Source organism: Diuraphis noxia, unplaced genomic scaffold (assembly GCF_037042655.1).
Source record: "Diuraphis noxia isolate RWA-SAM2 unplaced genomic scaffold, SU_Dnox_SAM2 contig0002, whole genome shotgun sequence".
In the NCBI taxonomy this organism is placed as follows: Eukaryota; Metazoa; Arthropoda; class Insecta; order Hemiptera; family Aphididae; genus Diuraphis; species Diuraphis noxia.
In genome coordinates this window covers 23,391,641-23,409,556 of record NW_028301712.1, presented here as the reverse complement: position 1 = coordinate 23,409,556, position 17,916 = coordinate 23,391,641, and the positions used below count along the sequence as shown (strand labels likewise).

General features: G+C 27.2%; 1 protein-coding gene across 3 annotated transcripts; it reads left to right on the top strand.

The window, feature by feature from the left end:
• Positions 1–2,408: 2,408 nt before the first annotated feature.
• On the top strand, positions 2,409–17,709 carry LOC107164363 (carbonic anhydrase 7-like). Of its 3 annotated transcripts, none has more exons than XM_015512162.2 (7): positions 2,409–2,659; positions 6,460–6,530; positions 9,135–9,311; positions 9,374–9,518; positions 10,086–10,191; positions 17,104–17,334; positions 17,408–17,709. In XM_015512162.2, the coding sequence occupies exons 1-7, from the start codon at positions 2,643–2,645 to the stop codon at positions 17,513–17,515; spliced, it is 855 nt and encodes a 284-aa protein (XP_015367648.2). In that variant the 5' UTR covers positions 2,409–2,642; the 3' UTR covers positions 17,516–17,709. The 3 variants fall into 3 exon arrangements, with proteins under 3 accessions (XP_015367648.2, XP_015367654.2, XP_015367672.2); XM_015512168.2 differs by lacking the exon at positions 2,409–2,659 and adding an exon at positions 5,452–5,579; XM_015512186.2 differs by lacking the exon at positions 2,409–2,659 and adding an exon at positions 5,519–5,538.
• Positions 17,710–17,916: the final 207 nt, after the last annotated feature.

Here is a 17,916-nt window from a genome sequence, read left to right as displayed (position 1 = left end):
TGCACAATTCTGCAAAATGTTTAAATTTTACAAAAATATGGTAGGTCGTAGGTACAGTAAAAATTTGTTTGAACCGGAACGATAAACGTATTTTTTTTTACGAACCGGAACGCTAACAATTTTTTTGTCGTGAACCGGAACTGTGTTCCGGTCCATTTCGAGCCCTGCTTATTGTGTACATATTATGCATACTTATTGGCTGGTACATAATAAATTACGATCAGAAATTCGAACAAATAAATCTAAATTGTTTTTAATCTCAACGTTAATTATCTACATTGTGATATTTAAGGTATTTACTAACCTACTATTAAGGTAGTGTTGTGATGTCACCAATGTGAGATTTCTGCTCTTATGTTTTCGCTTCATTGTTAATTTTTGCTTTTATTATATACTCTTACTGTACAACTTTGTATAGATTATGTATTATCTTGTTTTAAACAATAATTAATACAAATCATGTGATATCATGTTTTAGTCATACAAGTGAGATAGGTAATTTTATTAATAGTAAAAACCTAAACACCTATTTATTGATAAGTTACAATAATCCATAATAATTATATACCTACTTAATTTTCAGTGCCAGCAATTTTGTACGGGGAGGGGTGGAAGAGTAGGATATAGGGGTTTTTAATATCATTTTTTAAACTCAATTTTTTGAAATAGACAAAAATATAACTCAGTAAATGCGGGGATTTATTTCGCCTATAGCCCTTAAATACGTCTCTGATAACTTTTTTATATATTTATATATATATATAATATGTTCGGAAGAAGCATTTGACATATTAGGTAGGTAGTATAATAATAATAATATTTTTTATTAGCTAAGAAATGACTTTTTTTCAGTAGATAAGTGATTATATTTATATATACAAGCATAGTTAAGTGGCCCATCTCACCATTTAGAATACCTAACCTCTTTAAGAGGACGTCGCACCCGCATGTGTTGTCTCCGTCTTACACACGTACGTCATAGGAAATGTTAGTTCGCTAGTTTCAATAGGGTATTGCCAGTTTTGATATTAGAGTGAATCCACCTATTATCAAACTTTTAGGTAGCAACATTATCTGTGTTCTCTCGTTGGTTTTTTACGATATTTTAATTTTTAAGTGAGTTATGGGTATGTAAATTATGAATATTTTAAAATGTTCATAACACACAGATAATGTTGCTACCTAAAAGTTTGATAATAGGTGAATTCACTCTAATATCAAAACTGACAATACCCTATTGAAACTAGTGAACGAACATTTCCTATATCGTACGTATGTAAGACGAAGACAACACATGCGGGTGCGACGTCCTCTTAATACATTCTTATTTACTGATTTAAAAGTTTGAGTTGTGGTTATTTTTATTATTTTGCTATAGAAACTGTATTTAGATTATAGACTCTAGAACCTAGACTCTAGAGTCTAAACAACGTTAGGGGTAAACAGTTTATTTTAAAATTATGTTATTTTTTTAAATTTATATTTAATATATTTTATTTTTAATTATTTATTTAGATTGTTTATAAAAAATTTCTTCTACATGCGACCAAAAATTAAATTAATTTGTATAAATACAAATATATTAGACACAATGAAAAGAAAATTCATATGATAAAGATACCTCCCAGTACTTCATAGTGAATAATATAATAATATCACAAAAAGAACATCATATAGCTTAATTGGAAGTTGTGTTAAATAAGCTTAATTATGTCTACTGGAAATTAAGTTTATTATTTTGAGAATTTATTTTTAAATTTAGGGAACTGTGGCTTTCGGGTTTGTCTAGAGCCTGTAACTTTAAACCAGAAAAACTATATTATACTGAAATTTTTTGGCTCTATAATATATGTATGCTATTATATTATTTTATGTACAAAATGTTATTATTTTTTTATTGACATTTCATCTATGCCCCGTTTGATTTTCATATTCTAGCAACAAGTCGTTTTTTGAGTGCATTTCTTTGCAATAGTCTTTTCAAAAAAACTTCCTATTAATCTAATTCCTCGTTATTAGTTATTACGATTAGAATCCTTAAACAAATTGTCGGAAATAAAGAATATTTTTAATACACGCTTGCGAATATACTACTACATAATAGGTTAGTCTACCTATTTAATGTATCATACGAATAATTTTAAAATATTAATAAGCCAGCTGCTGCATGTGTTCAAAAAATTTAATGCAGTTATTATTTGCTGTTAACACATTAAAATATTAAATGCATATTAAACTTGTTTGCATTACCAGTACGTAAGTCATACGTCATGTACAATATGTATGTCTGTGTTTGAGATAGCTATATGTAGATACCAGTGGCGAATGTAAAATATAAAAAATAATATACCCACTAGTACATAAAGATAGGTATCATATTCAAAGTATAGTTTACTTAAACGAGTTACACGTATACATTGAGCATATATTTTGTATTAAGAATCTTAAAAAAAAATAAGGTGCATTAAGACTTAAGAGTATAATTCATTAAAATCAATAATTTTAATCGTATAAATTTAAATACGAAATGCTACGGGAAATGTGATATCGAATAAAAATGAAAACCATTATTAAATTACTGTTATGGAAAAATGTATACAATAATATACTAATAAGATAAAGAAGAATTAAATAATATATTAATGATTATGTTGAATCTGTGAGTATTGAATCATTATAACATAATTTAATTCACTATAACGAATAACGATTATATAGGTTAATTAATAATATTTATATTACAGGAATAAACATTAATTAAAATGTATTTATATTATATATTTATCTATTAAATAGACTCTCGAATGATATTAATTACATTGTATATTACATTTATTAAGGGGTAAATTAATAAGGAAATACATTAATCTTACATAATCCAACAGTTTATATTAATTAATGTAAGTTATTTTAAGTTTTTATATCTTGAATACTATAGACATAAGTAATATACAGTGGTGTTTTGACTTGTGACCTATTAACGGTACCAAACGGTAGTAATTTTACCGTGTCGTTGTAATACCTCCACTGGAAAGCTTCTATAGACTGTTTAATCCGTCTTTATATTTTATTTCAATTGTTTTTAATTTTCTATTTTGAAAAAAATTGAATATAAACTCAAAAAAATTTTTTCTTAAAATACAATAGAGTACAGAGGAACTATAAGCACTAGTAATTAGAAGGTTACATATTTATTACCTATTTGGCTATTTTAAGCTTAAAATGTAGTTAACACTGATTTTATATGACATACTTGTATTACCTACTTACCAATATTTGACTTAAACTTGTTTGTACTGTAATCAATTACTAGCCGACAATTATAATTTAATTTTTGGTTTTCATATCAGATTGGTAAAAGTTAAGAAAATGCGAATTGGTTAAATTTCTGGAATAGTCAAAATGTTTTGTTTAGATATGGATATTGTTCATTAAAATTTTTTTTACTTATTATCTATCAATTATCAATATATTTTAATTGGCCAACAGAAATAACTGTTCTAAGTGCGTTGTGCCAAAGATCTTATATAGGTGTATCATTCAATATAATAGGTACTTTTTTTTTATTAATTAAAGAAAATTTACAATCTATATACAAATTATACAATAATTAATATAATAAGTAAATGTGATAGTTACAAAATGATAATTAAGACGTGAAAAATATGAGAGAAGGGAGCGTCCAGTGATACTACTTCCAATTTGAACTTAGGGGGAAGGTAACTTTATAAATATAAAGTGGTACTAGGCATTATTTAATAAGTCACGCGGCCATTTGTGTTTGAGATGACGGAGGGGGTTGTCAGGGCTTGTACTAGAAGAGAGATTAGATATGAGAAGATTTGAATGGTTAAAGGTGTTTTTATGAAATTTGTTATAATGATGAGAAGCAATTGTGGATTCTGGTGGTATGCTGAGGTCTTGATGTAGGATGCGGATGCTGACGTACCGCAAAGGGAGCATTAGTGAGGACATGGAAAAATATTGACTGGAATGCTTGAAATTTGATTAAGTTTGAGTTTTTCGAGGTACCCACAGTTGAATTCCGTAAGTGATTGCGGGACGTAATATTTGTACAAACAAATTAGAGTCTTATTAGTAAGAGAGGTTTTAGATTGGAGAAGTGGTCTATTAGCTTGTAAAGTCTGAGGTTAAGCGAAGTTCTTTTAGGGTTGATGTGGTTAGTCCAAGTTAGGTTTTTGTCCAGAAGGAGACCTTCAATATAATATTAAAGCAGAACTGTTTAATTCAATCGTTGATGTAGTCAGGATTTTTCTTCAGGGGAGGGGGGAGGCTGATCAATTTTTAAACAACGGTGGTTTACCTAGGTTCTTTCATAAGTTAAACATGTAGAAAAATAAATAAAATAGCAATGAATTTTCTTATTTTATTTAAAAATATAATTTAACTTTTTTAGTGACTTTCATAGACCATTAAAATAATTTGCCTCCTCAGCTACGCCACTGAATTCAATATCTGTTGGAAATAATTTTTAAAGTCATATTGGAATGTAGTACCGTAGATAGTCGTATTAATTTAAAGAAATAATGATCATTAATTAAGTATTGTTTAAAAATTATTTTGGGTGAAGATTGGTTTGCGGAAAAATCAAAAAGTTCTTCATGAAAAATCTGAAAATATTACAAAAAATGAAATAAATTTTTGTACATCAGAGTCGAAATATACGAGTATGTTGAGAAAAATTATAAAAGGTGATCCATTTAAATATTTAAAATCATAAATTAGAAGTTAAAACTTGTTTGAAAATGCTTTTTTAAATTTTTTACCTTTTTGATTGACATATTTTTAATTTCACGCTCCAAAGTAGAATATTTACCTGGTAATTAAATACTCGTTTGAAATTTAATTTTTAATGTATTGAAGTTCTTCTAAAAAATATTCTGTTTAGAAATAAGAGATTAAAAATATATTTTTTCATTTTAAAATAATTAAAAAAATAACAATAAAAAATTGTAAAAAATTGGTTTTGCAATAAAAAAAAAACATCCGGTAATAATATTTAAAAAAGGAAGTTACATTTTTTTGAAAAAATGTATATAGGAATTTAGATGAATCACCATGTAGGTAGTGCTAAAATTCAATATTAACTGCACTGCATTTTCATATTTTTCTAAGGTATATTATGAATAATAATAACTTCTAGATGCATACAATTCATTACACTACAATTCACTAAAATATACTCAGTACTATGTGAAATATTTAATGGCAGTCAATTTTTAAATGTACCTCAGTTTAAAATATATTATATGAAATTATTAGTTGGTTGAAAAATAAACACAGGCCTTTAAAACTCGACGAATTTCATTTAATCGTATTGCAACATTATTTAATCTGTGAAATTTGTATTCCTTTATGTCGTAATAAATCAAAGCTACTCAATTAAAAAACCCTCCTACCAAGTTGGGTCAATTTGTATAACCGGACATGTACAAACAGAATGACAGTTAAATAAACAGGACAAGTGTGACAATTGCTCAGTTGTGCAAAATAAAATGTATCGTTGACCCAATGCAGGTTTGAAATATATTTTAATTTCAACTAAGTTTTAAGAACGGGTAAGTAGTAGTATTATACAGTTTTCAGGAAATATTTCTTTGGTATCTAATAATAAAATATTTATATTAGAATAATTTAATGGACATTTTCTTTAGTATTATACGGAAATATTAAGATAGATATCTTGTATTAGTTATGTATTGAATTGTGTACATAATTATTTGTAAGTAGCTTTAATATGCAAATAAAATACACATAGAACTTTGTTATTCTAGATTGTATATAAATATTTTTGACTTAACAAATATTTAAAAATAATGATTTATCCTTCACGGTTATTTCATGAATAATTATAGAAAACACCTTTTTCACACTATATATACGCTCTCCAGTCGTGCGGTGACATTGGCATAATGTTATTAGTGAAAATGGGTGACTGACTTCTTAACGTAGGCCATAAAAATTTTGGTAAGTCATACATTTTACCAAAAAAGCGTCGGTAGGTTACATAATTAATTAAGGCCACTGATTATATAATTACATTCTTCTTCTTTTGAATGCAATTTTCTTGAAAACTATACTGAACAATTAAAAACAAAAACCTGAAAATTACTGGTTACAATAAAAATGGTTTACCATAAATTTCAAAACTGCTATTGAAATTGAGGCAGTAATTTCTATTTTGAACAGTCTACTCAAAGGTTCATGATACAATATCTGATTTGTTTTTTTAAACTTAGTGAGTAAAATAAAAGTGACCAAACTTTATTATTACAAAAATACTCCGAGGTTAATTTAACTGTATTACTCTAGTACGTATACTTCATTTCCTTATTTAATTTATAAGCAGGAGGTTAGGGGGATATGATAATCAATAAGATGTCGAGATTCATTATGTGTTGTTCATTGTGTCTTAAGTCATCATGATCGTTGTTACAGCCATCTAATGATTTGGACGTCTGCACTGTGGTTTATGTTTGCTGTTTTGGCGTCTTCAATGTCTGCTAGTGGTTAGTATCTAATTATAATCATTAAAATCTTTATGCTTAACTTTTAATACTATTGACGTTTAGAATATTAGATAATTCACAGTTTCATTCATGATATTTTATAAAAAAATTGTTTATGATTAATCATTTTATTCTAAGCTTGCGTATCAAAATGTATATTTAAATTAAATTTTTATGAATCAAAACTCAAAAGCTTTCTTTGGATTATAAATACTACCATACCAAGATCTATCTACTTAGGTATTTAAGACATGCATTTATTGTTTTTAATTTAATAGAATATCGATAACTCCAAATCTAAGAGGAACATATTATTATAATTCTTGTTAAGATAATGGTGTCTTTTTATTCAAGTCGGTATGTTTTTCATTTACGTTACTTTGCTTTTATAGTTATGGCCATTATTAATATTTATCATTGCTATTCTTCTTTACTTTAACTCTAGTTAAATGTTAACAATTCAATAATTTGAAGAGTGTCACCTGCATCTGTATGTAGTAGATATAACATCTTCTTTTAATAGCAGATACGTGGACACTCGATGGTGTATAGCCTTAAAGGTAGGAACCTAAATAAAACTATAAAAGTGCGATATGCCCCTTGAAAATATATATTGATTAATAATTCCCCTAAACAATTTTAGTCAAAAGTACAACATTATGCTTAATTTATTTCCGTGTAGGTAATATTTTGAATATTATGTAGGTATATGTTTATAATGTTTATATGTATATATGCAAGTTATTCCATATATAAATAGTAATACATATATTCTTTAAATACGTACGTGTACATTTAGGTGACATACCGAGTATAAATGTTCTTGTATTAAGGATGTCGGAGCTGGTGCATTTCTAATACAAAAGCATGTCTTACACGAGGAACTCTCGCGCCTTGTACACTAGTCGGATTTGTTAATTTTTTTTTATTTAAAAAAGAGAGAACATTTTGCAGGCAGATCAATGTCCGGTTTCTAAAATTATAATTATACAAGCACTAAAATCTGCATTTAAATAATGCACAGTAATTTTTTAGTTTTCAAACGTCTTTTTCCAGAACTGTTTAAACTCAAATGAAAAACCTGATTTTGAACCAATTTGTAAAAATGTCTCATCTTTTATCTAAAAGAAAAATGATAGAAATTCAAAATATCAATGAGGTGTAACAGTTGTTACTGTGATATTGATGTAATACACCGTATTCTTTTGTACATTTTAAATCCAAAGTTCTTACTTATATCATATTGTGGTCTGATTTACAAAATGTTAAAAAATGTAATTCTATATATCTAAATTTAGATCATGAATGTCAGCAAAACTTTAGTTAACAAAAAAATCTCAATTTTTATCTTGTGTAGGTACACTCATAATATGTTTATGAGGTGTTTGTACGTTGTGCTTAGATACTGGAGTATATTATACGTAATGTTCATTGCAAACTCTCAAATACCTACACCACTATAGTATATACAAACACAATACACATTAATATAATATTATCACATGCAGGCATGTAGGCATGGTTATAGACTTATAGCCACAAATAGGGGGGGAGGCTTTAGGGTCCAAGCCTCCCAAATATTTCCTAATTTTTTTTTAAGGTTTATAACTATTATTATAGCTTATGATGCAAAATTCGTGTTCATATTTTTAAGAATTTGTAATCCGTAAATGAACAAATGTTATTTGTTGTGATATTATTTTTGTTATTATCTTCTTTTCTGATTGATTATTATTAAGTAGGTTGTAACTTGTATTTGTACAATATTTATAAATAATGAATTCCATTAAACAAATACTTTTTTTAAACTGTTTTTTGTTTGTTTGTATATTTGTATGCAGGATACTTTAAATATCAACTGTTCCAACTTAAAATGTGAAATAAAAGTAATAAAAAATATGATAAAGGAAGTTAATTTTGAAAATATCAAAAAATATATTTAGATATATCTAAATGAAGAAGTATTTCCTAATTTATTTAAAATTAAGCAAGTGGCAATTACATTACCAGTGAGCTCAGCCACTTGTCAAAGGTTCTTTTCATCTATGAGAAGGAATAGGTAACACATATGTCCGAGCTAGCATGACTCAGGGACGATTTACTAATTTAGCAATATTAAATATCGATAAAGATATTTTAGTAGATACTTAAATAATATTAAACACATTTGCTAAATCCAACCGAAGAATATAGCTCTAAAACTGTGTTAGGTACATTTTTTAAAGTAAAAATTTGTTTTATAATTATATTATTTTGTTGTTACTTGTTGCACTAAGGCCTTACAGTATTAATAATTACTATCGTTTTCCTAAAAGTTATGAGGGGCATAATGTAGTATGTATATTATATATTAGTTACATTTGAAAACATTTTAAGCAAGGTTAATTCTTTGTCAATATTATTGTATTTAAGTATGTGGTATATCTATATGTTGTATTAAAAACATTTTTAGGTATTAAATTAATATTGTATAAATGCTTTATTAAATAGCTAAGGTTTCAGCCCCCTTTCCCCCTAAAAAAAATCAAAAAATCTCAAACACTATTTGCGCCTATGGCTATGGTATACTGCAGCCTTTATAAAATTGAATTATTTTAATTTTAGAAAATAGTTCGGATGACTGGCCATATGTTATTAAAGATCACGTGGGTATTAAATTCCAGTCACCCGTGGATATAAATACAAAATACGCAGTGAGACGATATTTCCCATTTTTACGTTGTTTTGGATATTGGGCATTTGATAAGGCAACACTTGAAATCACTAATACTGGACATACAGGTAGGAATTTAAATACTAATTGCACTTGCAATGATTTATTATAATAATTTTTGGTTTAATAGTTAACGTTAAACTGGCCAATAATTCTGATGATGTGCCGTTTATTACCGGGGGGCCACTATTCGATAGTAAGTATGAGTTCGAACAGATGCATTTCCATTGGGGTAAAAATGATATGGGAAGTGAACACAAAGTCAACGGGCACAAGTAAGTAGTGATTAGAAATGTAAAAATTGAACATTTCTCTGTAATTTTATGTACAAAATAAAATAATTTCAAACTTGAAGTAACTACTTGTTTTCACGCGACATAAAATAATGTAAAAAATATTTTCAAACAAGTTAAATCTTGTCGAAATAATGAGTATACATTTAAACGGATCAACTCGAACTCATCCGTAACCCTATATGTAATCTTAAAAATTAAATTATTGATTTTTTTTCAAATATATTCTGATAGTTCAAAAAAAAACATAAGCTTTACCCAGCTGGGAATAATTTTCAATGTAGTTTTTAGTATTATAATACCTATCCCAAAATAATCACAAAAGTTATTACTTCCAAATACTCTTTAACTTATCAGAAGTGTTGATATGGATACTCAATAACATTCCTATAATAATTTACGTGCATGTATTTATATGAACAAATTCTCTAAAGATCTTACCTTATATGATTTTTCCAATAATTATAATGTTATTCAAATAGATTGTATTAACTATGTGTCCGAGTTAAAGAAAAAGTTAAGTAATAGATTGTTTGTTTTTTGCGTTAGATATGCTATGGAAGTTCATATTGTACATTATAAAAGAGAATATGGAAGTTTCAAAAACGCTCAAAATTACAGCGATGGTGTTTGTGTTATCGGATTCTTTGGAGAAGTAATTAGCTTAAAAAAAATATTTTATTGATCGGGAATAATCAGAGGCGCAAATCTTGGGGTGCAGGGGGAGGGGGCAACTGCCGCCTTCATTTAGTAGGTAGGTGGTCAATTGATTGATACTCGATGGTCAATTTTCAGACATTACGCAATAAGCATACATCAATACACTTATATTATATTATATTTTTATTTGATACATTTTAATATTATTATTTATATGTAAGTGAGCACAGTGAAATTTTTTTTCTAATAGGTGTGTATTGCATACTTTTGTTTTGCCCCCCCCCCCCCCCCATAATTTGAATTAGTTTGCGCCTCTGGGAATAATGTTCAACTAAATAACGTAAAAAAAAAGTGAAAAGTGGATATCACTCTGCTGTACAGTAGGTTTCAAGTGGGTTACTAACGTTACTGTAATGGATAGAATTAAATTTGAATCCAATGTTATTATATCATTGTAGGTATACGAAAAACGATTCTGAGCACAGGAGGTTTATCTGTCTAGGATATATTATAGATTATTAATATTTATTAAAAAAATATTTGACTTTATGGTGGACATTTTTAAATTTATAAGGAATCTTGAATTAAATTTTCAAATCTTGGATTTAAAAAGAAAATTTTTTATAAATTTCTATCTAAGATAATTTGAACATTGTCGTAATTTATCCGTATTTAGACAAAATTTGAACTTTAAATGCTTATATAAAAAAAATTGTGTCTATGTATTTTTAACATTTTTCAACTGCTATTGACAAAATATATTTGAATCCTAATATTAAATATTGAAGGATTTTTACCCGACCAATAAAATATAATTGACATTAATAGAAGAAAAAAACTAAAAAGTTTGAAAAATTAAAATGTCAGTAAACAGCTCAAAACTAATCAAAATAATTTGAAAATTTTATCAAATATAGAAAATGCATATATAAACATTCAGTGAAAATTTCAAGTATCTGCAGTCATTTTTTTTAGAGTTACGCCAAAATAAAAAAAAATTAATCAAAATAAACCTTGAATTTCCTGGTGACTGTTTCATAATGTTATTTTAATACCTTTTTTTCTTCTTACGCTAAAACACTTTTTATTTCATGTGCATGTCGTATGCGATACACATATTAATATATTATTATTATATTAACATTATTAACCATAATATTTTAGTACCTCATGGCTCATACACTACCTGTTGTGTGACGTAATTAATACAATATTATAAGTAAAATAATATGAATTTTTTTTTTTAAGTAGGTAAGTATTTTTATTTTCAAGAATCATTTAAGCGCAGTGAGTTGATTCTCGAGACCTACTTTATGTATTAATTGATTCCCGGGTCATTATTGAGTATGTACGAGTTGATCTCCATTGTTGTATATGTATATCAATAGACTGCGCGATCGTAATAAGTTCAAACGTCACCTTTTTATTGAAGTGTTGTCGTGGTTTACTGGTAATCTCATTACCAGATACTAATTTTTAAAAACAATGAGCCATACGTTTTTCCCAAATCGCTACATTTTTTTTCATAATAATTTTTACCTATTCAATTTTTTTTATTAAAAAGCTAAAAAGAACAAAATTTTTGAGAAACTTGTCAGCCACGACTTTTTCGTGATGTTTATTGGATTATGCTAATAAGCTGAATATTTGACTAAATATTGAAAAAAATATTTAATGACCTGGGAATATAGGTTTTGTCTACTCCGCCGCTTTAATATCAATTCCACCGGCTATCGATTCCGCCAAATAATTGTTTATGTTGATTCCGCTGACTGTTTTCTAAACAATAACCGATAAAAGAATTTCAAAAAACAATTCATACATTTTCGTCTAAAAGGGATAACATTTATTAAAATAATATAACTCTAAAACCTCATATTTTTAAATAGCTTTATATAATATAATATTCAAAGTAATAAAAAATACAGTTAATTTCTTGTAATTTGAATGATTATCAATAATTGTCGTAAATAATAAAATAAGTAAAATATATAGGTATATGGTAAAAAATAGTGATATAGGCCAGTTTTATACAAGAGAATATATTGTTCATATAATTAATATATTCAACTTTAGCTTATTTAGATTTGTAATTTTCAAATGTTCAGTGGATTGATAATCGGGGCCCAGCGAAATCAATAGGTAAAAAAGTTCGGCGGAGTCGATACGTTTCGCAATCAATAGATATTTTACAGGTAAAAAGGTAATTTTGGCGCAATAAACATACGCCCCGAGGATCAACTCTTGCGAAGCCCATTTAAGGAGCCTTCGTGCTGCATCTGCATCATTGAATGATATTTAAAATTCATATTACCATTATTCAACTTCAAATGAACAACCAACCTATAAATTTGTGCGACACTGAGAGCGTTACCATTATTACGTCATCGTGTTAATATCGTTGTATTTTTCTTATTAGAATAGGTATTACATTACTATACCAACCTTATCATACTTTTTAGATTCTAAAGGTAACTATAATAATTCATAATTTTTAATAGAATTAATAACTTATTACTTCTAATGTCGAAGATTTTAATTAACTATTTAACAGCGGAATATTTCAAATTTCCACGGTTAATACTTTTTAAATTTCTACAAAAAAATTTAAATTGAGGAATTATACTCATTTTTTTATGATTCTTGTAATACTTTTATGAAAACTTTTATTAATTTTAAGATCTTAGGTATATATGAACCTATACCTTAAACATTTTAAGGATTTTTAACTGAAAAATAAGTTTTACATTTGTGCACAATTTTGACAAACTTCGATATTCATGAAAAACATTAAAATTATACCATATCATACTTAGCTACAAAGGTATTTGCAAAAATTTCAAGTACCAATCTACAATTATTCGTTTTTTAATAAACTATACGACAGTATAACAAAATCTGATTTTTATTCAAAATTCCTGTTTATCTATATTTTGTTTATCGTAGTAGGTATTGTTTAAACGAATTTCTAAAAAATAATACCCATGAGTCATCATAATTGTAAAATCAATACATTCAACACTTCGTTCTGAAACAACAGAAGCTAAAAGTATAATTTTTGTGTATTGACTGTGTATGCCATTGTTGTAGGATAAAAACACTATAGGTACAATATTCATGATAGTACGAAAATGCATTATCTTATACACTCGATCGTTAAAAATTAAAATTTGAGCTTCAATTGTTTTAAAGGTTTCCTAAAAATACTAAAGAAAATATGTTTTAATACTAAATTTCGAATGAGATATCTCTCTGTTTTCCAAACCGTAGCACATCAGCTGGTGCACCATGTCTAAATATAATATAAAACCCGTATAAGTAATAAAAAAAAAAATATATTAATTACATTATAAGTTTGATGTTTTATTTTCGGAACTCCACAACTGTGTAAATTCGTAATTGCAAAGCATATATTAATTAGGTACAACAATTTTTGTTCAAATTAAACGCCTATACAAAAAGTACTCCTACACTTTTGGATCATAGGCTTTATTGTTCGTTATTTATTAATAGTCGGTTTACTATCATATATCACGATTCAAAACGTATTGGGGTATTTATTCACCTGTTATTGTTATTTTTTTTTGGCTGGCAATACACATTGATATCAATACTTATTTACTCGGTAGTCAAAACACAATATTCAGGTGTTAATTACTAATATATAAAAGTATGGATATGCATTTTAACATTTATCATTTACGGGCGCGGTTCGTTTCACCCAAAACTGACATTTCCCCTTTCGCCCAGATATCTATGTTTCAACATTTTCAAACAAAAGCATTTCGATCGTTTTAAAATTAAATTAGCAATGGCTATTAAGGAATATAATGTTTTTTAATTCGTGACAAAAAATACGTATTATAATTATTATATTAAAATATGATAGAAAAATTATATCATAAAAAAGCGGGTAAGAGTTGTGGATGTCGCTCTGCTGTACAGTATAGGTTACAAGTGGGTTACTGTAATGGATAGAATTAATTTTAAATCCAATGATATTACATCATTGTATACGAAAAACGGTTCTGAGCGGAGACGGTTTATCTGTTTAGGATATATTATTAAAAATTTTCAAATCTTAGATAGGTATAATAGAAAAAGTTTTTATAAATTTCTGTCTAAGATAATTTGAACATTGCCGTAATTTTTACATATTTAGTCAAAGTTTGAACTTTAAATGCTTATGAAAACAAAAATCGTACCTATGTATTTTTAATATTTTTCAACTGCTATTGAACAATATGTTAGGTGTTAAAAAAGTTGAAAAATTAAAATGTCATTAAACAGCTCAAACAAATCACAATTTTATCAAACATAAAAAATGCCTATATGAATATTCAGTGAAAATTTCAAGTATCTGCGGTCATTTGTTTTAGAGTTACACCAAAATAAAAAATTTATTGAATGAGAAATCTAGTGAAAATCCAAAGTTGTAAAAATTTAAATTTCAAACGCTATAAAAATTTGATTTGAATTTCTGGTGGACATTTGTGATAAAGATTGACAAACTTGTAAGGAATCTTGTATTAAATTTTCAAATCTTAGATTGAAAAAGAAATTTTTATGAATTTCTAGCTTAAAATATTTTGCGAATTTTTGTGATTTTTACGTATTTTGTCAAAAATCAAACTTTGAATGTTTATAAAAAAAATTGTGACTACGAATTTATTTTATTTTTCAACTGCTATTGTAAGTTGTAACAATATGTTAAGAGCATTTTACTAAATTTTCAAGCTTTGCTACCCAACAAATAAATTTTTATCGATATTCATTTAAAAAAAAAACTTATAATGATCAAAAATTCCATATGCCTATGAATAGTTCAACTTAAGTCAAACATTTTTGAAAATTGCATGGTGGATAGGATATACTTATATAAACATTCGGCTAAAATTTTATGTATCTATGGTCATTTTTTTTATAGTTACATCAAAAACCAAAATTGATTTTGCGTAAAATTTCTCATTTTGTCCCTTAATTTTTAGTTTGTTAATCCCGATTGTTTACAAAAATATTGTTTACTGTTTACCCCCTTAAGTACCAACTAGATTCCCTTTCTGATCTAACAAGGTACTGAAGTCGAGAGTCGAAGCACTTTTAATGTGATGACAAACACAAAAAAAATCACATATCATGGTAAAATCAATATGTTACAGCTAAAGTGTTGAATTTCGTCATTTTATGAAATAACTAGGTAGTTCATGAATTACCTACGAATGTTAGTTAAAGTTTTGAATAATACCTGAAAATTGTTCTTTAACAGTTATTATATACAATTTCAGGTTGATATCCGTTAAAGTATAAAATGCATTACAATTTCAAATATATATTAAAATATTTTATTTTACTGAATTAATTATAGTTATATTATTTATTTATTTGTACATGTAAGGCTATTGTGACATTTAGAGTTGCACTGCTGAAATATCTCTTTTTTTCTACAAACACATCGCTTTGTGACACATTTTTGGGTACAAGTGCACTTAAAAAAACCCTGACTGCAATTTCCAGTCACTGCGCAGTTGCCGCAGATTTTAATGTTACACTTTAATTAATTAATTAACATAATATCTTTTCTCTATTCCTTTTCACATTGTATTACTTAAAAATATCTATACCTATTATATAATCAACCAACACAACATTATATTATGTAAAATTAAACAATTGTAAACTTGTAATAGCATATAATATGCTGAAACATTTTAATATATTAAAAAAAAAAAAAAAAAAAAAAAAAAAAAATGTTACACTTTCATTTGGAACAGCTTCTACAGCTAACAAATTAGGTTAGGGTTAGGTTAGGTTAGGTTACCGACCAAAAGGACATCAATCTTTTCTGATTTAATATGTTATATTCAATTGTTGAAAATGTTGGAACTATATCTATTTATCATGATATTTTGTTATTTACAATTTGACACATTAATAAAGTGATGCCAGGGAATGTATAAAATAACTAGTTAAAGTATAAATTATTTTCATAACCTACAAACTTTAATTATTTTATAAATTGCCTAGTTATTTCATAAACTAACTGATTAAACATTTTAACTGTAACAAATACATTCCTCGCTCCGCTCAGAATCTAAAGTTATTAGTTCTAGTCTTAAAAATGTAGAATATAATATATGTTGCCACCCGTCACACGAATAATGCGATTTCTCCGCGGACTACTCTGTTAGCTTAATAATAATATCTAATAAAGACCGTAATTATTAAACTAAGGCTCGGGTCAGGATAAAAACATTAAAAATCAGTATATAAAGTATAAACGTATATTACTATGAAAGACTTAATACTGACAACTGACTACACGACAATTACGGTGCCAGTAGTGATGTATTAATTCACAATACTTAATAATACTTAGAAAGACTAAAACACAATGTATAAATAATGAAACGGGGTCGGCCGTACGGTTGACGGTTGTATCGGACGACACGGCTACGAAAACGGCGTACCGGTCACTTATACAAGACAGACTCCACTCGACTGGCTCGCGCCACCGAAGTCTTACCGTGCCTATATAGACGTCCTACTGGCCTAGGGCGCAGGGTGACAACCTTAACAATTAACTTTAAAAATAATTGGCGCTAACAACTCTTTGTACCATCACAAGATAATTAAAATAAAATACGCGTTTGGTATAAAGTTGGTGGGGGGGGGACACACACACATTATCTAAATAATTACGTAGATTATATTTACCTGTCGCATTATCGCATGCAGCCCGGCCCACTCGACCCCCCTGGCTACGTGCCTGCTCACGCCCAATATAATATTAGGTATATTATAATGGGTTAGATAAACATATATGTATATATATATATAACATAACTTATATCAATCTAGTAAGTTCAATATGGAATTTTCAGTTTTTTCTTTATTTATTTGTATATAGATATCAACAGAAGACAATCGAGAAATGAGTAATTTTATTGCAGATTTAAAGTACATAGTCAACCAAAACACGTCGATAATTCGAAGTTTTAAAGAAGAGTTCTCTTGGATAAAGAAAACAGCTTTAAAACAACATTACTTCGCTTACCCGGGATCTCTAACAACTAAACCGTTCACAGAATGTGTAATCTGGATAATTTTTACTAAACCCGTTCTTATATCTAGGAGACAGGTAAAATTGATAAAATTATTTTAATAAATCAATGATGATATTAATTTTTTAAATTTTCATTCAATTTTAATAGTTAATGATATTCAGAGAGTTACATTCAAGTCATAATGGAGTATTAATAAACGAAAACGATAGACCTCTTCAACCATTCAATAACAGAACAATTGTTTATGGATATTAAGCTTCAAAAACTTATTTAATTTGACACCGTCATTATTAGCGCCAATAGATTTATTATTACTTACTAAGTATAATACTTAGTATTATCTAAAATATTTCTATCAAAGTTAATATTGAAGTGCATTATTTGAGTTTTGGTTTATGAATTATGAAATATTATCAAAATTGAAATAAATTATTGTTTGTAGATATTGATATGTTTTTGTAGTAATATTTATTGGGTCATTTTATTAGCTCTTAAGTCTTAATATTACAAGTTTCTTATATTTAGTAATTAAAATATAGAATAATATTGGACTTAAAGGTCAAAACATTATTTTATTTCGTATACTAGATTTTTTCGGTATTTTAATTTTTAAGCGAGTTACGAGTACGTATAGTACCTACCTATATAAAATACTA